Source organism: Muscardinus avellanarius (genome assembly GCF_963383645.1).
Source record: "Muscardinus avellanarius genome assembly, chromosome: 9".
In the NCBI taxonomy this organism is placed as follows: Eukaryota; Metazoa; Chordata; class Mammalia; order Rodentia; family Gliridae; genus Muscardinus; species Muscardinus avellanarius.
In genome coordinates, this window is record NC_137795.1 from 109,177,876 (window position 1) to 109,199,738 (window position 21,863).

General features: G+C 49.2%; 1 protein-coding gene across 1 annotated transcript in view; it reads right to left on the reverse strand.

The window, feature by feature from the left end:
* Window positions 1-1,282: 1,282 nt before the first annotated feature.
* RHEB (Ras homolog, mTORC1 binding) overlaps window positions 1,283-21,863 on the reverse strand; it is a 40,584-nt gene continuing 20,003 nt past the window's right edge. Inside the window, exons 2-8 of the mRNA XM_080701974.1 lie at window positions 19,712-19,783; window positions 14,622-14,689; window positions 10,480-10,562; window positions 3,984-4,040; window positions 3,847-3,894; window positions 2,892-2,973; window positions 1,283-1,770 (exon numbers count right to left, since the gene is read on the reverse strand). Coding sequence (XP_080558100.1) covers window positions 1,678-1,770; window positions 2,892-2,973; window positions 3,847-3,894; window positions 3,984-4,040; window positions 10,480-10,562; window positions 14,622-14,689; window positions 19,712-19,783 — 503 coding nt within the window. The 3' untranslated portion in view covers window positions 1,283-1,677. The remainder of the gene's footprint in view (window positions 1,771-2,891; window positions 2,974-3,846; window positions 3,895-3,983; window positions 4,041-10,479; window positions 10,563-14,621; window positions 14,690-19,711; window positions 19,784-21,863) is intronic.

The window sequence follows — 21,863 nt, forward strand, 5'->3', positions numbered from 1 at the left end:
TTATTCTTAATTTTGAAATAGTGTCTCATTAAGTTGCAGAGGGCCTCACTAAGTAGCTAAGGCTGGCCGCAAACCTGTGATCCTCTTGCCTCAGCCTCCCAAATGCTGGGAACACGTGCCACCAGCCAGGAGGGATAGCGCACGCTTATAATACCATTTGCTAAATGTCAGAAACAGCTCTGTAAAAATTTTTTTTGGTGGTAACTGGGGGTGGAACCCAGAGGTTTTCTACATCCAGGCTATACTCCCCGACTTATTTTATATTTTATTTGGAAACAGGGTCTCACTAAGTTGCTGAGAGCCTTAGTAGCTGAGGCTGGCTTCGAACCTGTGCGATCCTCCTGTCTGAGCCTCGGAAGAGCGGGGATTACAAATGTGCGCCACCACACCTGGCTTGCTCTATAAAATTTTAACTGGGAAGGGCCCAAATTATTTTAGTCCTAAAAATTGAAGCCAGAAGCATTCTACCTCTGAGCTAGACCCCTTTTTAATTATGACTATCATTATTTTTATTTTGGTACTGGGGATTGAACCTACCTCCAAGTTATGCCCTCAGCCTAATTTTTTTCTCTATTTGGACACAGGGTCTCACTAGGTTGCTGAAAGCCTTGCTATGTTGCTGAGGCTGGCTTTGAATCTGCGATCCTCCTGTCTCAGCCTCCCAAGTACTGGGATTACAAGTGTGCGCCACTGCACCGGCTTTTTTTTTTAAATTCTGAAGTAGGTTCTCACTAAGCTAACTGAGGCTGACCTCAAACCCGCGACACGCTTGCCTCAGCCTCCCGAGTCTGGGATTACAGGTGTGGGCTGTCAGCCTGGCCAGAAGGGGCTTAACTGAAGTATGGCTTCACTCCCAGGCTGGCGAAGGGCAAGGTGAGGCCTGTTCGCCACAGGCGTGGGCCCAGGGCTGCACAGCGCTTGCTGGCAATGCCCCCACCCCCCCTGCATGTTAGAGTGGTCAAACCCGTTTCCTAACGCCTGTCCCGTCCACTGTGGGCATCAAGCCAAGCACAGCGGGGACAAAAGGTGGATCCACGGCTGCTTCCCTTCGCTCGCACCAGGCACGAGCGGCACCCATGCCCTCCCCGCCCTGCGCCTGGCCACAGTCGGGTTCACGGAGTGGACAGCAGTCGCTGCTGCAGAGAGCTCCCCGACCCGGGAGCCACCACGAGCCACGTGCTCCCACGTGCTGCCCCGCCTGCCATGGCAGCCACACCCCATGCCATCCTGGGGCCCACAGGCAGGAGCCTGGAAGACTCAGCAGCCCAGGATTAAGGTTTGCAGCTATTTATTTACAAGTATACATTTAACACAATGAAATAAACACTGATATATTGAAGCCTAGTTAATAGTAGTGTAACAATATGTATCATTTTGATGATTACATTATTTTAAACAACAAACTACACTGAAAAATTAATGCCGATAAAATTCTTGGTCATAATATTATTAAGAAATACAATATATAAATTGAAAATATGATTGCTTAAAATTTGAACATGGAAATGAACTCATTTGGACAGAGCTTAACATAATCTGAAGGGGAAAGGACTCTGACCCAAATGCTATCTTTCAGGTTAACAGAACAGAAAAGAAGCGTAGTTTATCTTAGAGGTGCCAGCGCTTGCCTCTTCGGGCAGGACAGACCCCAGCGCCCTCGGGCTCTGCGGCAGCAGGTCACATCACCGAGCACGAAGACTTCCCTTGTGAAGCTGCCCCATCCATTTTTTCTGCCTCCAAAATTATCCTTCTAAAAACATCAACGGCAGTCTGAAAGAAAGAGGAACGCGGCCAGGGTTAGCGTGGAGGAGGGTGGGGCCTCGCTGGCCTCCCTCTGGATCCCGGGCTCCTCGTCACTCCCAGCTCCAGTTTCCCTCTCGGACCCGGCACCCCAGGACCGCACAAGGGGAGGCGCTCCTCCTGCCCTCCCCGAACTCCCAGCGGTGGCTCCTCTCCCACCGAGGGCACGTCTATGGACACCCACAAGCCCCTCCCGACTCATCCCGGGCTCCACGGGAGGCAGGCACGGGGTGGGGCAGCCTTGTCATTGAAGGACTCTGAGAGCAGGAAACTGCTGCTGCCCTCAAGAGCCCGCAGGCAGGCTCATTGCCGGCCGCCATTTCACACATTCCACCATACTGTCTTCCTAGCTCACGCCCTCTTGACACCCAAACCCCCAATTCTGAACCCCATGGGGCCCTGACACGCGCTCTGTCCTGTGGCCGCCTTCTCCCTTCCTTCCGGGGCCAGCTTAGAGCCCACAGTCCACCCTCAACACTGGACTTCACGCCCACGGCACACACGAGGCCGGCCTGACTTCCCACCAGGAGCAGAAATCGGAGGCCCCTCAGTGCCGCCACCATCACTCTGCCAGAGGAAGGCCTGTGCTCCTCCTCCTCTCCAGGCTTCCCCACTCCTGCACGATAACCTTGCCTGACATTTCACGGGAACAGAAGCTTCTTTCATAAAATCTCCGTCCAACAAACTGACCCATCCAACATCTGCCTTCCGTCCTGTTGGCGTGAATGAGGTGTCTGTACTGACTAACCTCCGGCCAGGCCAGGCCCAGGCCTCTTGTCTAATCAAGGCCACTGGCTTAGATCACCTACCAGAACCACGGAGCAGGGGAAAACGGATGTGATCTGGCTTAGAGTTAACTTAGAGTCCTCACGTCTTAGAGTACAGCGTGATCTTAGGGGAGCTGTCAATGTCTTTCAATCTGTCCTCACTCTGGCGGCCGGCTCAGTGGCAGAGAGCCCGGGGTTCAACCTCAGACCGGCCCCACCACAGGGAAGGACAGGAGGCCGAGGCCGAGGCCGAGCGGGCCTGAGGACAGCACCCGCCACCTGCCGAGGGCGCACGCCTGCCGGGGGACGCGGCATGCTGCGCACCTGATTTTCTTTAGCAGATGATTCCAAAAATGCTGCGTTCCAAGACTCTGCCAAAGCCTTCCCTTCTTCGTAACTGATCACCCTGAAGGAAAGAGAACACCCGGTCTTCACTCTTTGCTCTACAGAACGTCCACACCTAGCAGAGCCGCCCGGCCACCAGGAAGCGGCGCACAGGGGGCCGGCCGAGCCAGGGCGCACCGCAGCCTGGGCCCGAGGGCTCGGGCGCACTCCCTGCTCACCACTGTGCCCAGCCCTGGTGCTCACAAGGCGCAGTGGTGATGGCTGTGGCTTTGTCACGGTATTTTTCTTTTTCTGTTGGTGCGACTGGGGATGAGGCCAGGGGCCTCTTACCTCCACGATGTGCCCTCAGCCCTAACAGGGTTTTCATTTGGAAACAGGGCCTTGCTAAGCTGCTGTGAGCCTCAGTTACTGAGGCTGTCCTTGAATCTGCTATCCTCCGGTCTCAGCCTCCCAAGTACTGGGACCATAGGCACGAACACCCTGCTCTGGAGTTTTCTATAGTTTGCCCGCCCTCCCTTCCTCTTTAATTTTTTGTGATACCGGGGATGGAACCCAGGGGCACTGTACCTCCCAGCTACACCTCCAGCCCTATTTTTTTTTATTATTTTTGAAACAGGGTCTCACTGAGTTGCGAAGGGCCTAAGTAGCTGAGGCTGTCCACGAACCACAATCCTCTGATCTCCACCTCCCGAATGCTGGGATTACAAGCGTGCGCCGCCATGCCTGGCTAGGTTTACTCTATTTTTTAAACAAATACACTGGTGTTTACACTGCAGTTTTGCCTTTGTTGTGCAGAACTACAACACTTCTGAACACATACAAATGCTAAAGCCCAATCTATCCTTCCCATAACAGTAATGGAAAATGTCACTTAAGTGACTAGAACACCTCAGACTTGATTTTATAAATCAGTAACGACTTAAAAGCTACATACCTTTCCATGTGCAGGTCTTTCTTATTTCCAACCAACATAATAGGTATTCTAGTTATTGAAAAAATGCAAGATGTTATTGCTCAGAAGATGCTGTTACGGTGAGCTTATCTCACAAAAGATAAAAGAGCGCTACTTACTGTACTTTGCCCACCATATCCAACAGTTTTCCATGGATAACTTTAATCACTTCGAAACTGCAAGACAAAAAGGGGGGAATCAGATACTGGGGGGAGGGGGGTGAGCCTCAAGTCATTCTGCCTCTGAGCCCCATCTCACTTTTATTTTGAAACAGTCTCGCTAGGTTGACTGAGCCTCACTACTTGCTGAGGCTGGCCTCAAACTTTTGATCCTCCTGTCTAAGCTCCCAAGTCCTGGGATTATGCCACCTTGCCTGGCTTAATTTTTTAAATCTTGAAACAGGGTTTAAGTTGTACAGGGCCGCAATAAGTTGCTGTGGATGACTGTGAATCTGTAAAACTCCTGTCTCCGCTTCCTAAAGCACTGCGATTTTAAGCGTGCACCCCTCACTATGTCACTATGCCTGGCTCTCAGACAGGTTTTTTTTTTTTTTTTTTGGTAGTACTGGGGATAAAACCCAGGGACTTTCTACCTCCGAGCTACACCCCTAGCCCTATTTTTTAGTCTTTTTATTTTTCGAAACAGGGTCTCACTGATTTGTGAAGGGCCTAAGGAGCTGAGGTCGCGAACCACGACCCTCCAGTCTCCGCCTCCTGAATGCTGGGATTACCAGTGTGTGCCACCATGCCTGGCTTCAGACACTATTTTTAAGTGGAAGTTTTGTTTGTTTTGCCGTACTGGGGACTGAACCCAGGGGCATTCTACCTCTGAGCTACGCCCCCAGCCCTATTTTTTATTCTTTACTTTGAAAATTGGTCTCGTTAAGTTGTGGAAAGCCTCACTAAGTAGCTGAGGCCATCCGCGAACCTGAATCTTCGGTCTCTGCCGCTCAAGTACTGGGATTACAAATGTGTGCCACCATGCCCCTGCTAGGTTGAAGTTTTGTTGTTGGCAATGCTGGAGATCAAACACAAGGCCCCAGGCATGCTGGGCCAGAGCTCTCGCCCAGTAATCCGCACGGAGAGTATCCAAAGTGGAACAGGTGAGGTATTCAAACGAGACGGCCCAACACCGGAGACAGACCCCAGAGACAGACTTTACTCTCCCGACGCAGTCATCACGAACGAACTACTCAGCTGAAAACGCGGAGAGCTTTGCTGAGCGGGAGTGCTCAGCCCCGCTCCCTCCTCTTTCTACGCAGGCGTCCTCTGGGGGACGTCTTGGTTTTGAATGTAGCGGGCTCCCAAGCACACCCCTCTTGGATCAACCGCATTCAGCCATGGCACAAGGAACGCTTACCCCGCGCAGTGGGATTATTTACGCGGACTGATGCAAGTGGCCACAAGCCGTTTCCACCCTCACCCAGAGGTAACAGCGGGCACACCAGCGCGCATCTTCGAAGCTGTCCAGACGCTGTCGTGCCCCCCACTGCCATGGTGCGGCCGAGCTCCCCTAGCACCCCTAGCACCCTCCCCACAGGTCCTCGCGGCACCCATCTTGACTTGGCAGTGCCAGCTCCAAGCCCTGACCTGTCTCCACCCCGCCCTGCCGCCCTCCAGCGCGGCCAGCCTTCCTCACACCCGGAGCGCTTCCCTTTAAGATCTCCGCGGCTTCCCAGCTCTGTGCTCGACATCACCTCTTGAGCCCCTTCCGTTCACCTGTTCACCTCACACATTCACAAGTCCCCTCCAGACTTCTCCGGCTCTTGCCTGTCTTCACCTCCTCAGCACAGTCACCACAGAAGAAACAGGCCCACCAAGGCGCGGCGTCGCCATGCTCACTACTGCGTCTCCAGCTTTGGAATACGCAAGTCTGCCGGATGCGGCACACCGTGCTTCCTTTTTTTTTTTTCCCTTGGTGGTACTGGGGTTCCTGGAAGCCCTTCTACCTCTGGGGTACACTCCCACGGGCTACACTCCCAGACCTATTTTTTAACTTTTTATTTGGAAACAGGGTCTCTTAAGCCAGCGTGGCTGGCTCCGAACCTGCGCGATCCTCCTGTCTCCGCCTCCCAAGCGCGGGGATGACAAGCGTGCCCACCACGCCCGGCGTACACACCGTGCTTCTAAACCACACGCCACTACTTAGGAAAACACGTGACCCTCAGCCCCAAGCTCTGTGAGCCAACCGGCGGTACGGGTGTTCTAAGTACAGAGCCGCAGTTCCCTGAGCACGTGCGGCACTGCCGACATTAGAATACTGCCCGGTGGTGCTGCACGCCTGTGATCCTAGTGCTTGGGAGGCTGAGACAGGAGGATTGCAGGTTTGAAGCCAGCCTCAGCAGCTTAGCGAGGCTCTCCGCATCTTAGTGCGACCTTGTTTCCAAATAAAAAGTAAAACAGGGCTGGTGGTATAGCCTGCAGGTAGAATGCCCCTGGGGTTCCACCCGTAGTACCACTAAATAAATGAATAAATATAAAAAGCAGAGCGGCTGCCTGGGAAGGAACAAGGTGGTCAGTGACGTGAGGACAGCAGGAAGGCGAGGCTGAGAGGCGGCGGCAGCACCCTCTGCCCCTGGCACCACACTTGAGGTAATCTCCCAGAGTGCTAAGGACCCGATGGCAAAAGTAACGGGCAGCCACTTCCACGGGCAGGTTAAAGGCGGTGGCTTTGGTCTCGCTGGCAGCCTCTGGCAGTGAGGCCCTGACAACCAGCCTGCAACTCAAGGAGCTGAACAAGCTTGCGAACGTCGCTCCCTCTGAACGGGACGCGGCCCCAGCGGACTCTCCATGGCAGGTCCACACTCACCCGCCCGAGCCGTCTCCCCCCCCCCCCCCGCTTGCCACGCAAAAGCAAACACTGGTTCTACGTGGGTCTCAAAGACCACATTAGGGCCCATGGGTGAAGAACCCAGGAGGAAAACACAGCCCATCGAAGGAAAGACCAAATTTTTCTAACACAACAAAAAACTATCCCGAAATGACTCGTGTGCATAGCACGCTGGAACTCCAAGGCCATTCTGGGAAGTTCTGCGGATCATTTTAACCCACGGCAAAACTTTGATGAACACTTAAAAGCCAATTAAGGACCCGCTCTGCCGATCCCTAAGTGACTGGCTGTGCTACCAGGCTGGATGGCTGAAGACGGTAATTTCTGAATTACTGGTCATAATGGAATATTAGGGTTATCAATTTAGAGGGCTTTTGAAAAGCAGCATTAAAAACAAAAACACAGCACCGGGCGTGGTGGGCACGGGGAGGCGGAGACAGGAGGATCACTGGCTTAAGAGACCCTATTTCCAAATAAAAATATAAAATATAGGTTTGGGAGCATAGCCCGAAGAAGGGTTCCAGCCCCAGTACCAACAACAACAAAAAAGACATAGTGCCTTATACATGGGAAGATATCAGTGAAATACTTTTTGTGTGTGTGGTACTGGGGACCGAACCCAAGGGCATTCTGCCTCCATGCTACACCCCAGCCCTCTTCTATATTTTATTTGAAGACAAGGCCTCACTAAATTGCCAAGTACAGTGCTGGATTAAATGTAATTTCTAATTGTGTGCGGCGGCTAAGCCAAACTGAGAAGCCTGGGCACGGCAGCTCTTAGCTAAAAAGTGTATTACGGCTGGGCGCGATAGCACATGCCCGTATCCCAGCTACTGGGAGACTAAGGCAGGAGGACCCACGTTGAGGCCAGCCTGGGCAACTTGGCGAGACCTTGTCTCAAAATTACAAAGGGCGGTGCGCTGAGGGCAGGTAGACAGTGCTCCCGAAGTAGGTATGCCAATACAACTAAAGAGACCGGCGGGAGAAAGCCGTGCAAGTCTGCAAAACGGTCTGGATTTTGACTGCTTCACAAGTATCTCACTCATAAAAGCCAGCTGGGTCACCGTTGAGACAGTCCGCACAGGTGACACGGGCAGCGAGACACCTGAGCCATCACGCCCAGAGACCGTGGGCGCGCAGGTCCTGCTCTGAGGACTTTAGTAAGAGCACATTCATGCTTCAGTGTCGTGACGGGAGACTCCTGCGCACCGCTTCTCCTTCCATTAGCCGCCAGTTCTGTGGGGGCTTTCTGTTCTGAGGACGGAGCCGGCACTCGACCACCCACCGAGCAGCACACAGCCCTTTTACTTTTTATCTAATGCAGGGTCCACTAGGTTGCCGGGCTGGCCTCAGGCTTGGGATCCTGCTGCCTTAGCGCCCGGGTAGCTGGGATTCGGGGCGTCACCAAGCCCACCTCGCTAGCCCGCGTTTTAAGTCAGTGCTCTAGCTGCTAGCGACAGGAGTTCTTCTGCTTGTCCTACCTAATTCACAGTTGAAACACCAAGGCACTGCAAACTGACTCGTCCAGTGGTCAGAGGGGTAATGAAAACATAAACCTTCCACTTTTCAAACCCGAGTGGTTTTTTTTTATTTCTAGAAATTACAAAATTTAAAATGGAATGTGCTTTTCCTTTAAGTTTAGTCAGAAAAAACAATACTAATTTATGATACAAAGGAATAACCCCAAGACTTTTGTTTCATAACAAACAATAGTTATGATTTAAGTAGAGTTTAAAGTCAATACAAAAACAACAGTTTGAATCAACAAATTGGCCGGCTTGCTCGTCCGTCCATCCTTCCTTCCTGCCCTCCCCCCCCCCCCCTCTTGGTGGTACTGGGGTTCCTGGAAACCCTTCTACCTCCGGGCTACGCTCCCAGACCTATTTTATATTCTTATTTGGAAACAGGGTCTCTTAGCCGGCGCAGATGGCTTTGATCCTCCTGTCTCCGCCTCCCAAGCGCGGGGATTACAAGCGCGCGCCACCACGCCTGGCTCAAATTGGCCTTTTCAAGCAGCTGTTTTTGGTGCTGGGGATAGAACCCAGGGGCATTCTACCACCAAGTTCCATGGCTAGCCCTACTTTGTATTCTTTATTTTGAAACAGGGTCTCACCAAGTTGTGAAGGGCCTCACTAAGTAGGAAAGGCTGGTCCCAAACCTGTGATCCTCCTGTATCAGCCTCCCAAGTACTAGGATTACAAACATGCACCACCACGCCCGGTTAGCACTTGGAAGCCTAGACAGGAGGATCGCAGGTTCGCGGCCAGTGAAACCCTGTTTCAAACTAAGAAGTAAAATAGGGCTGGGAATGTAGCTCAGACGTAGACGGCCCCTGAATTTAATCCATAGAGCCACAGAAAACTAAGGACAGACTCAAGAGTTCACAGTGCCCGTGCTTGGGCGTCCCCACAGCCACTCTTCACATTTCCCAGTTTCCTCTGAGGACACATAGTTCTGCCACTTGGTTTTGTGGAGGTTTTCCTGGGGACCAGCAGTGTGGGGTCTGTTCAGAAGAGCAGCCATAATGCCCGAATGGTTCACAATTAGATCTCAACACCCAGAAGTACGTTTCCCCGCCATGGAGAAAAAGGTTAAGCAACTCTGACAGAGAGCCAGCGATTTCCACTGGCTGCCAACAGCCTCCCGAGGCTATCGAGCACCGGAATTGTGGCTAATGTAATCAAGGAAATACATTTTTAATTTTAGCTACTGTTTATTTTTGGTACCGGGAATTGAACCAAAGGGTATTATACTTTTGGGCTATTTATTGCCCAAGCTCTTAAAAAAATTTCTTTTAAAAAATTCTGAAACAGGGTCTTTACTAAGTTGCTGAGGCTAGCCACGAACCTGCCATCTTCTTGTCTAGCCTCCCAAGTACGGGAGCACAGACTTGCACCACCACGCCTGGCGGTAACTCACTGATCTGAGTAACCACACGCGGTGACACAGAAGCCTGTCGCGGTGTGAGCTCAGCCTTGGCTCGAGCTGGATGCGCACGCGGACCCCATCACTGCCACACACTGCCTGGGCACCGCTGGGCGCGGTGCTTTACCTCTAACTCAGGGTTTTATATTCAAAGTGCTTAATATTTCTGAAGAAAGACTGTTTGAATTAACAGCTAAGTGATGTACTATTATAAAAGGCGGACACCAGAGCAAACTCTCCCCGGGCAGACATCCCATGAAGTCTTAGAGAGAAGCGGATCCTGGGACCAGAGCTCTGCTGCTCTGCGCAGCCAGCTCTGTTCTGTCAGTCACACACCTCTCCCCACGACGCAGGAGACATGTGGCCAGAGGAGTCAAAATCTTCCCCAATAAAAAGAGCAACCTCTTTTTTATATAGGTGAGACCCTATTATGCAAAGTCTTATTTCAACTGAAATCCCCAAATTGTATTAGAAAGTCTATTCCAACCGCTGGGCATGGTTGCAGGGGCTGTAGCTCAGAGGTCAAATGCCCCTGGGTTCCATCCCCAAACCCGCAAAAAAAAAAAAAAAAAAAAAAGTAAGTCTATTCCATATTTTTGTGGTGAAAACACCAAAACATCAAATCAATTTATATATCTCCCATCGTAATTAGCAGAAAAACTCAGGTCATATTCAGCCACTATCAAGCAGCCTGAAGTGTTCTTTCATTTATTGGGAATATTATTTTTCTCCTTAATAACTGACTGCTCTACAGGAAATCACACCCCTCACACACACAAAATTAAAAAAACACAAAAACACTGACCCTAAAAATCAAGTCTAATTGTCATCACCACCAATAAGCAGGCAGCTGGACCTTACCTTTTGATGGATGTAACAGAGTACACAAGAATATAGCCGTTGATATCTATGGAGTAAGTCTGAGGAAAAATGGAATATTCATCCTGTGGAAGAAAATTAATCGCTTAAGTAAAGTCTTAATGGAGCAAACAATCATTTACCCAGCAAACAATATACCCTAACCTTTGCATGTAATATAGAAATCAAAGTAAATTGAAGAAATTCAAATAAACCTAAGAATACAAAATTCTCTCCAAAATACAGCCAGTCCCAAGCATGGTGGCGCACACCTGTAACTGCAGTACTCGGAAGGCTGAGGCGGGAGGATGGCAGGTTCAAGGACAGCCTCAGCAATATATGAGTCTTGGTAACCTAGCTAGACCCTATTTCAAAAACAAAAATAAAAGAAGGGCTGGAGGGGTAGCTCAGAGGTAGAATGCCCCTGGGTTCGATTCCCACCAAGAGAGGCAGACACACACACCCTGCACACCGAGTTTTAGATGGTCTTAGGTGCCTGGAGAAGGGGATGGAAGGAGCCAGCACTGCACCACATTTATTTTATAGAAATTCCAGAATCCCTTCAACCCCAGAAGAAATGGAAAGGCCTCCTGTATATTCCACACACCTCCATTTTCATATGTGAAACACCAGTATCACCTGTCCTGTTCTCTACAAGTCAGTCACAGTATGCGCCAGTGTCTGTACAAACATTTCATTCCCCACTGAAATCAAATTGCCAGGACCCAAATATCCCAAGCACTGTCAGGGAAAGTCACGCACACCAGCATCAGGTCACCAGGCAGCAGCCCTGCCAACCTACACACAGCGCTGCTACGATGGCTCAACAGCTGGCTGGAACCGCCGCCCACCTCAAAGTTCATACAACGAACACATCCAGGAAAAATCAAGTTTTACTTCTTTGATACCACACATAGGTGGTATTAACCAGAAAACAGATTTTCTGCTTCATCAACTTTCTATGTTAGAGAATTTACTGCGTATGTAAAACAAAACCCTTTTGTAAAATTTTATCAGTACAAGTTTCATTCAACCGTGTCTTAGCATTTTTCAAAGCAATTTCTGGTGATACAATGACAAACAAGGTTAGAAACAAAATCCCAGGCATTTTGGTTACTGTCTACTGTAGGTCCAAACTACTTACCTTTTCCTGAAAAGATGTAAAAACAAAGAGATAAGAGTGAGAAGCGCTGTGTAAACTCCAGTCAGTTACAGGTGCAATGAAGAACAGAACCCCCAACTGCAACAGCAGTTAAAAAGCTAGAGGACAGGGTACAGTGGAGCGCGCCTGTGATCCAGTACTTGGCAGGTGAGACAGGAGTGCAGGTTTAAGGCCGGTCTCAGCAACTTAGTGAGGCCCTCTGCAACTTAGTGAAACCCTGTTTCAAAATAAAGTAGTAACAGGGCTGGGGGTGCAGCTCAGAGGTAGAATGCCCTGGGTCCAACCCCCAGTAACTCCCCCCAAAACAAACTAAATAAACACATGAACAAACTACCCTCCCGGGGCAGGGGCAAACCCTGCCTCTCTCAGGTCATACACAAACACTCATCCTCCCCACACATTAAGGGGTCTCGCAAGTCCACCCGTGGACTCGCTCAGGGCCCACATGCAGTGGATTTATCCGGGTGGTGGCTACAGAAGGTGGGTCCCTGGGTGCAGCTTGGGGAAGGCACAGGGCTCCTCCTCCCAGCGGGGCTGCTCGCCGTGTGCTCTCCCTCTTCCCGCTGCCAGGCCCTGAGATCAGAAGCCGGCCTCACGTGGACGGAACCCAGAACTTCCAAGGACACTGAGCGAAAGCCTTCCTTCCTCTAAGTTGTGCTGTTAGGTGTACGGCAGCGAGGGTGCTGACTAAGGTAACGGGACCAAGTGCGCAATTAGAAAACATGGCAGCTCAGAGAGGGGGCCACAAAGTCCTCAAACATAAGAACAGGACTGAAGCTCCTCAACATAAAAGAAAAAACTAAGATTACCCTGGGGTGCTGTTTCCCCTATGGAATTGGGAAATAGTAAAGATGTGGTAACGCACAGCTGTGTAAAAGGTTGGGAAACAGGCTGGCATTCACGGCTGCCAGAACTGTGGCCTTAGGCACCTCACGCGCCCAAAGCCTGCCAAGCCCCTAGCCCGCGTCTCAAAGGACAACTTTACTATCGATGAATAATTAACTTATAATACACCTAAACACAGGATATGAGGAGTGAGGGTGTGTCTGAGTGCCACATGTGTATGGAATAATCTCCCAGATGGAGATATTAATTTCATATGAAAAATAAAAGCTACTATATTCGCACATTAATGTACAAAACATACTAAAGACTTTCTTGAGGCAAGCTCATATATATATATATATACACACCCCGTTTTGTGCAACCTCACTTTTGTACCATGTGCGTTTGTAACGTGTACATTTTGGCGGTGCCGGGTGGACCCAGGGCATCCTACCTGAGCTGTACTGCACCGCCCTCGGCCCTTTACACCTTTTGTTTGGGATCAGGGCCTTGCTTCGTCACTGAAGTCTCTACCTTGCCGGGGCCCGTGACCTCCTGTGTCAGCCTCCCAAGTACTGGGAATACAGGTGCCCCGCTTGTTACAGCAAGGCGCCTTCTGGCCCGAGACCCCAAGGCCCACAGATGTACGGTTTCCTCGGTCTGTCCCGCGAGGGCAGACGCCTCCCTTACAGAGCCTCCCCTTACTCACTTCAGGCCGCGGAGTATGAAAGGCCAGGTCTCAAAGCCAGGCGCCAGGACTCATTAAGCTCTGGATTCCTAGGACCTACGTGAGCCTAGCACACACTGCACGAAGGCGATTTACCGATCAGTTTACTGGGACCTCAAAGACTTCAAACAAACAAGGATATAGAGATGAACTAAAATCCTAATAACGTCAGAGTGGACTACAAACAGAAACGCCTCGGTCCTTTGCCTAAGATACGCTAAATTTACACCTGCTGTCCCAGTATAACCACTACTCTCACGCAACTGCCTGCCCCGAGGCTCCTTTCCATCGATTAAGAGAAACAACCTGCACGGAGGTTGCTAATGATCCCTGTTCACGAGCCCAACTCACACTGTCCCAGGACAGGCACCCTGCGGGGCGGAGCCCAGCGAGGCGGCTGTGTGCCGCTGCTGTGGACAGCTCAGAGGTGCACAGCTGGCACATCCCCTCCCAAGCCGCCAGGATGCCCCCGCCAGGAGTCTCTCCGATGTGAACACCACTCGGCACAGCTATTTCTTGCTCTATGCGGGAGGATTACACTTTCCTTCTACATTTAACTTCAAAACATAGAGCAGAAGAAATTTATTCCCAACCCGCATTATTCTAGGGAGACTGTAATTTCCCCAGGTTCCAGGGGGGAAAAAAAAGCTCTGTTTAACGTGGCAGACCAGATTATACCACTCACGCTCCCACTAGCCTGATCCTTTGATTCTAAGGCACTGGGGCAGGAGTAAGGAACTAGAATCTCAGCTTTACACCCCCCCACTCCAGTGAACAGGGACAAATTCAGTCTAACAGAATTGTTTCTAGTCAAAGTGGGACCGGGTGCCATGGAAACGGGGCAGCTAAGCTGTCAAGAGAGCTTTTCTGTTCCCTGCCGTACTCTGGTTTCAGTTCCCCTAGCGACCCAGTAACCTGCGGGTGTCCTTTGTGTATGCGTGGGTGTGGGGGTCACCTTGAGCAGCTACCTACTGCCTAGCGAGTCAAATCCAAACTCTACGTAATCTAGTAACCCCCTCGATCTGCCGTCGCCGTGTAATCGAAGCCGCATAACTAAAGGCGGCACTAACCCGGATCCTGGACCCAGCCAAAGCAGCACCGCGAGGCCTAAGTCCCCTGCGTGGAAGCTGCCGCTTTCTCACTGGCCACCCCACGCTACCCGGGGCAAGCTTCACTGTTGCTCTCGATGTACAACACACGTTATGGAAGAACATTAACATGACCATCTACGACCACAGTTCAGAAAACAGAAAATAGCTGACAGCAAGTTCCCACCCTGGCAATGCTCGAAATATACTCAAAACAATTCTAGAGTGAACGGAGTTGCCTGGAACCTTTCCACACGTCTTAGAAAGGACAAAGTGGACAGCACTCCAGCGCAGCGCGCAGGCCTGGCCTGGCCGCCCCGCGGAGGCGCCAGAGGTCACTTACTTGCCCAGCTGTGTCTACAAGTTGAAGGTGATATTCTTGTCCATTTATTGTGATCAACTTTGTGAAAGCTAGAGGGAAAAAGGGAATTAAGATTTAGTTTACATAAATTAACTCTAGATCACTTAAAAGTATGAACAATGACAAACGATCAACCACAGTGCCCGAATAATCTCACAGAAAGTTCCCATGAAATAAAAAGAATGAATTTTTTGAGCTGTCCGGATTCTCCCGTCCTTCCATTACTTATCAAGAAGTACTTTGGCTGACTCCAATCAAGCCTGGGTGAACCTTGAATCATTTCCAGAGGAACCAATTAGACGACTCATATCCTATTAAAGTAATCTGAATGCTCCGTGGAGAGTCCTTCCTCTTGTGAATAAATGAAATATACTACATGAAGTCTAAGGTCTGGAACGAACCAAAACCACGAAACTGTCTAAGAGTTTGTGGGAAGTCTGGCGACAGAGCACAAAGCGCCGTATAACTGAAGTGCTAAGAACTTTCAGTACATAAAGAATTTAACACTATTACTGACAGAGAAGGCAGCAATGGAACGGATGTTCTGCACTGAAGCTACCATTCCACTCAGCAGAAGGATCCGAGCAATTCGTCATATCTCCTCTACCCTACGGGCGGGGGAAATCAGATTCCGGTAACTTCTGGAAGAGCCAGTTCAGAACTCTAAGGAGACAGGCATCTAACAGATACAAAGGAAGAAGGAACTATTAAGGGGAACAGAATATTAAAAAGTCGCCATCTGGAACCCCACGAGGAAGCAGAGAGATTTCCTCTGTACACTGTCCCCGCGCCAATCTCCTGGCTGGCCAGCCTACGTGAGCGGAGCCGGGCGGCAGATCTATGCCTTGCACAGCTGAGATCCCACTGCATCCTGCAGCCCAAAGATAAAGCAGAGGACACAAACGCAAAGTATCCAGGAAAACGCGTAGGTGCTGAGGAAGACGGGCACGCCACCTAAGTCACAGGAGCCCCACAGGGAGAGGAGGCGGCTGAAGAGCCTCACCGCACCCCATCTTCTAATGAGAGCACAGCTTCCAGAGACGTGCAGACCACAGGCCGACAGCCGTAGTGCACGTCGGCCTCGACCCTTTCTGGAAATCACCTCCTTACGGAATAGGTGAGACAGAAAAAAAACAGAGAATTTCAAGACGGGGAATACCTAGTATGACCTGCTTACTGATTCTAAGAAAAAGCTAGAGGCTACTTTTCCCAGTTGACTGCTCGGGTTTGGGATCATCTGGCACTGCAGGAACTTTGAAGCACTGTCAGCCAGGGCCAGTCACAGAGCAGCGGCGAGAAACCGCCAAACAGCTAAATCACAGGGTGCCCATTTCAGGTTTGATGAAATTTATGGTTGGGCGGGCAGGCGCACACCTGCAGTCCCAGCGATTCGGGGGGCTAAAGCAGGAGGCTCACAGGCTCAATACCCTACCTCAAAATAAAACCTAGTAGGGGTGTAGCTCTGGTAAAACGCCCGCTGGGAGGGAGGGAGGGAGGGGAAATGCTGGCGGGCAATAAAACCAGTGGCCTTCGATCAGAGCTAGTGCAGGTGGGCATGATGAGCAACATATCACTACAAGATTAGAACAGAGAGCTGGAGTGGAGCTCAGCGGCAGACTGCCCACGGGCGCAATCCCTGGTTCCACATCAAAAATAAAGAGACCGCTGATGATGAAAATGGACACAGGGATGTCGGGTGGGAGCCCGCGATACAGTGAACGCGATGACTAAACACATTACTGTGGTCCATACAAGACGGCAGTGGCCTACAGCGGCAGAGACTCGGGAGGTTCTCAGAGGCAAAACCAAAAGGATTGTGCAACTGGCTAGAGGTGGGACGGAAGAGTGTCAGGATGACACCAACTTTTTCAAATTAAACAATGAGATGAACAGGGCTGCCACTGAATATCAGAAAGACTGGGGAGGAATATTGGGGCCGGGCGGGGAAGGGAACTGAGAACTGGGTGTGTTAAGTTTGTGGTGCCTATAAATAACCAAGGAGAAATGGAGGCTGGTGCAGAAAAAAGCCCAGAGCCCAGTGGAGAGGTTGGGGCTGGGGATGCATGTTTGCAAAGCCACAGGAAACCGCAGAGGGGAAGATCACCGAAGATCCAGGGCAGAGGCCGAGCCCAGGGCTCCCCCACCAGCAAGTCAGAGATGCCAGGGTCAGCCCACGAGGAGGCTGGGGGAGTATGGCCAGTGAGGAAGAACAGGGCAGGAAATGTAATGTGCAAAATGAGTGAAAGAAAGAAACCACCACCATTTGGGTACAAGTTAGCACATAAAAAAGATGCAAATTCTACCCACGGGTCATGGGAATATCCTTTGAGGGCAGGGCAGGAAAAAGAGAAGTGCCTTAAAGATAAACCAGACAGGAACAAGTCCTACTGCCCTCCTGACATCATTTCCCTTGAGCCTCTCTCTACCCCCTTTCAATCACGAGAAATTAATCCATTCCATCCTACAACCCTGAAATTCCCTGGGTAACAGCTATTTACTCCAAGCAAGCTAACAGATGTTCCTAAAATTTAGTACTCAGAAAGTGAGATTAGTGTAACTAAAGCCTGTTAATTCATATGCTCTCAAGAAGTCTACCAGCAGGCAGTCCTTGATAATGCTGTTCCATTCTGAATTGGAATTTCCCAGTTTCTGAGTGAAGCTTCATCAGGCATCAATAATGCTGTCTTGAGAGGAAAGTGGCTGTAAACTGATGGTACTCTTATTTTGAAACGAGAACCCCCCTACACACTGGTTTAATTTCATTATATCAATTTCATTTATTTGAGTTTTGAATTGTTAGGTTAACACCACAGTACATGAGAAAGACTCATCTGCATTAGCAGTACTTCTGGTCTAGAAATCTCCCCAAACTAGAAAATAATGGTTTTTATTCAATATCCGTATTATTAAAGATGAGAGCTCCAGAATGTCTGCTTTTATGGTGATACTGCACGGAGATGTGTCACCACTGAATGTCACACTTGTTCTACGTTTATAAAGGTAAGTATAAAATACTTGCTGGATCATTCCTAGAACTAGAGATTACTGCGTTTTAAAAATCATCATACCATCCATGTATTTGGTGCTAGTAACAAGTTCACAATAACCTTTTCTTTCTTACAAATTCACTGTTGTTAAACAATGTTTTTCTATCAAATAATGGGGGAGAGTGGAATAAGAGCTTTTACCCTAGACTATTTACCCTAGACTATCAGAAGTATATTAAATAAGTAGAATTTGATGTCTCATGACCTCTCAAGGGAGACATAATTTAATATCAATTTCCGCTCATCTAAAGACTTTACGTGTGTGTGTGTGTGTGTGTGTGTGTGTGTGTGTGTGTGTGTGTATGAGGGATGGAACTCAGGAGCCTTCTGTCCGCCTTGTTTTATTCTTTATTTGGAAACAGGGTCTTGCTAAGTTGTCATCCTCTCTCAGCCTCCCCAATACTGGAATTACAGGTGCGCTGCAGCTCCATGCCTGGCACGTTTGCCTAGCATTCAAAGTAGTCTGCTCTTCTCATACATGCTCCCTGTTGTCTAGGTAACCAGCTGAACAAATCTACACAGGATGCTGTCAGCACCCCTCCCTGCAGGTACCAGGATGGGCTACTTTCAAAAAAACATGGGTCTCCTCAGAATTCATTTAGCAACCAATAGATTTCTTTCTCTGACACCAGTACGTTGGGGTTAAGAACAATTTTAAGTCGGCAGTGGGCACACCTTTCCTGCCAGGAGCCAGACACTGAACAGTCTGGGCTCTGTGGGAACTACAACTCGGCCTCTGTACAACAAAAGCAGCCTGCTCTGTAACGAAATGAACATGGCTGTGTTCTAAACAGAACATTTACTTATAAATGCTGAAAGTTGGATTTTAAGTCATTTGCACACGCTGCAAGCATTCTTGCCGGGTGTGGTGGGGCATGCTTGTAATCCCAGCACTTGGGAGGCTGAGACAGGAGACTCCCAGGTTCACGGCCAGCCTCGGCGACTTGTAGTGAGACCTTGTTTCAAAATAAAGAATAAAAAATAGGCATGGGGGGGATAGCTCAGAAGTATAATGCCCCTGGGTTCAATCCTCAGTACCACAGAAAACAAACAAACAAACCAAACAAAAACCCAATCTTTAGTTCTTGGGTCACATAGAAACAAGCAGTGGGCATTTCTGGCCCAAAGACTGTAGTTTGCCAACCCTCCTGTTACAAGTCACAGCACTTAAGTCTGCAAACTCCGGGCTGTCTTAATTTTATGAACTTAGCCCTTAAGTCAGCTTTGTGTCTAACATGCCAATGAGGTTCTGGTCCACCCCACATTTGTCTGGATGTTCCTGGTGACGAATCCTACATTAAGTTCTATCTCAGGGATCTGGGGAGAGTGGTCCAGGGCCTAAGTGGGGCTCTGAAACCGCCTGAAAGAAGGCCGCGCCAGCTTCCTCAGTGGTCCCTAGCATCCTTATGGAAGATTTTGAAACCATGAATCGAAACCGGGCAAAGTAAAGGCTGTGACTGGTTCCGGTCGGCTGTGCCTTTTTCATGTGTAGTCGGAAATGCCAACAGGCTCTCTGAGCCAACATCTTTTTAATGCGACAAGCGGCCACTCCAATCCCAGAAGAGCTGGTTTCTTTGTAGCCTCTTTCATGTCTTTAGGACTCAAGGGGCTGGGAACCGGCTATGCTCCCATAACAGTAAGGTACAAAGGTCTTGAGTGTCTTTATTCTTTCTTTTTAAGCTTGAAATCTCTAAAAAGAACGACTGCTGACAGGAAGAAGGGGGTAAAGGAATGTGTTCTCTACTGCTGTTTACACGAAGCAGATTCTGATACGGCTCTGGTACAGGACTGGATTCCTGCTGACTCGAGTAACAATTTCTAGATGGCAGGATCTGGACACTGAATGAAAAATATTCAGTGTAAAGTGGGTAATGTTTCTGGGAGCTTTCTTTGACCCCATTAGAGAAAGACAGACTGAACAGAATTCCCTCGTCCCCCACCATCAAAGCCTCCAGGAATATACAATGGCCATTTGTGCGTAAAAGAAGCCTTCTCAGTTTGTAAGTACTTGACAACAATACTTACTGTTTTCTATGGTTGGATCGTAGGAGTCAACAAACTGGCCTTCAACAAACTGAATTGTCAATGAGGATTTCCCTATAGAAGAGAAAAACAGTTCAGTAGGTATTAGTATTTTAAGGTAAAAAAGACTAATTCTACTTACTTCACAAAAAGCCACTCAGATGAAGAAACTGAAGGCTGTGGGGTCAGAAAACATGTCTTTAATCATCATTTGAGCAATTTAAAAAAGCGAAATAAGCCAGGTGTGGTGGCGCACGCTTGTAATCCCAGCATTTGGGAGGCTGAGACAGGAGGATCTGGGTTTGCAGCCAGCCTCAGCTACTTAGTGAAGCCTTCTGCAACTCAGACCCTGTTTCAAAATAAAGAATAAAAAATTGGGCTGGGGGTGTAGCTCGGAGGTAGGACATCCCAGGTTCCATCCCCAATAAGCACAAAAAAGAAAGAGTGGAATAATGTCATTCATTTGTATTAAATGAAAAGACTTTTAAGCAACTGAGCCATTAAGAATGCCCTTCTGGAGCTGGGCGTGGTGGCACAAGCTTGTAATCTCAGTACTGAGAGGCTGAAACAGGAGGATCACAGGTTCACGGCCAGCCTCAGACACTTAGAGAGACTCTGTCTCAAAATAAAGAATAAGGCCAGCGTGGTGTGAATACTTGTAATCCCAGCATTTGGGAGGCGGAGACCAGAGGATCACAGTTCATGAACAGCCTCAGCTACTTACTGAGGCCCTTCACAATCCAGTGATACCACTTCAAAAATAAAAAAGACTAAAAAATAGGGCTGGGGGTGTAGCTTGGACGTACAATGCCCCTGCATCCCATCCGGTACCGGAAAAACAAACAACAACAAAAAAACCCTCTTCTGGGACATTACCCAAGTATTACTGACAACAGGCAGATCACAGATTGTGTTAAATGTAAACCCGTAAAGGTCATAACTAAGCAAATTTCCTCTGGTGTCCTTGGAACCTGGCCTTTTATGTGTGGCATTGGGGATTGAATACAGAGACATTCTACCTCTGAGCTACTCAGCCAGCCCTATTTTCTAACTCTTTATTTTGAATCAGGGTCTTACTAAGTTGCAAAGGGCCTTACTAAGTAGCCGAGGCTGACTGTGAACCTGTGATCCTCCTGTCTCAGACCCCAAGTACTGGGATTAAAAGTGTGTTCCACTATGCCTTGCTGGAACCTATTTAATTTTAACATGGAAATTAATCATTAGTTTCTGGGTACTGTGTCTTCTAGAAATGTTACGAGGTAGGTGTAGCTTTCAATAAGACTAGTCTGAAAATATATAACACATGACTTTTATTTAAGAAACTAGTGCACACCTGCAATCCCTATATATGCTGAGACAGGAAGATGGCAGGTTCTCACAGCCAGCCTCAGCAAATAATGAGACTCTCATCGGCGTAGTGAGGCCCTGTTTCAAAATAAAAATAGGGATGGGAGTGTAGCTTGAAGTTATCTTTACCAGTCCACTGAGACCAGTGTAGTGCTGGACACAATGCACACACTCATTTCTTTCTTTTTTTAAGCACTGAGGATTGAATGCAGGGGCATTCCACCTCTAAGCTATACCTCCTGCCCATTTTATTTTGAAACAGGGTCTTGCTAAGTTGCTCGGGCTGGCTTCAACGCTGTGATTCTCTTGTCTCAGGCTCCCAAGTACTGGGACTACAGGCAGGTGCCACCACGCCCAGTTAGACACTCATTTCTCAAAGGAAAAAAAAAAGACTGAAGCTTAAGCTCAGACCACATTCTTTTCCATTCAGATATTACAAAAGATCTCAACATTATGCAAATAAGCGGGAAGCATAGTCCAGTAAAGGTTTTATTAGTTACCCTTTCTGTCACTGTCACCAAAATAACTGACAAGAACTAGAGGAGGCGAGGTGTACTCGGTTCCCTCCATGTTTCAGGTGTCCTCCAAAGCTGGCAGAATGCGGGGCAGAAACGTCATGGCGACAGGGCCCGCCTAGGAAGGCCGCTCCATGCACAGCAGCCAGAGAGCAGAGGAGAGGGGCCAGTGTGCCCAGGGCTCTGCCTCCTCCAGCCACACAGGGTCACTCCATTTCAATTACCAACCCATCAATGGACATGTTCACTAATGGATTAGAACCCCGAGTCAATGCCTTTGCCTCTGAATACTG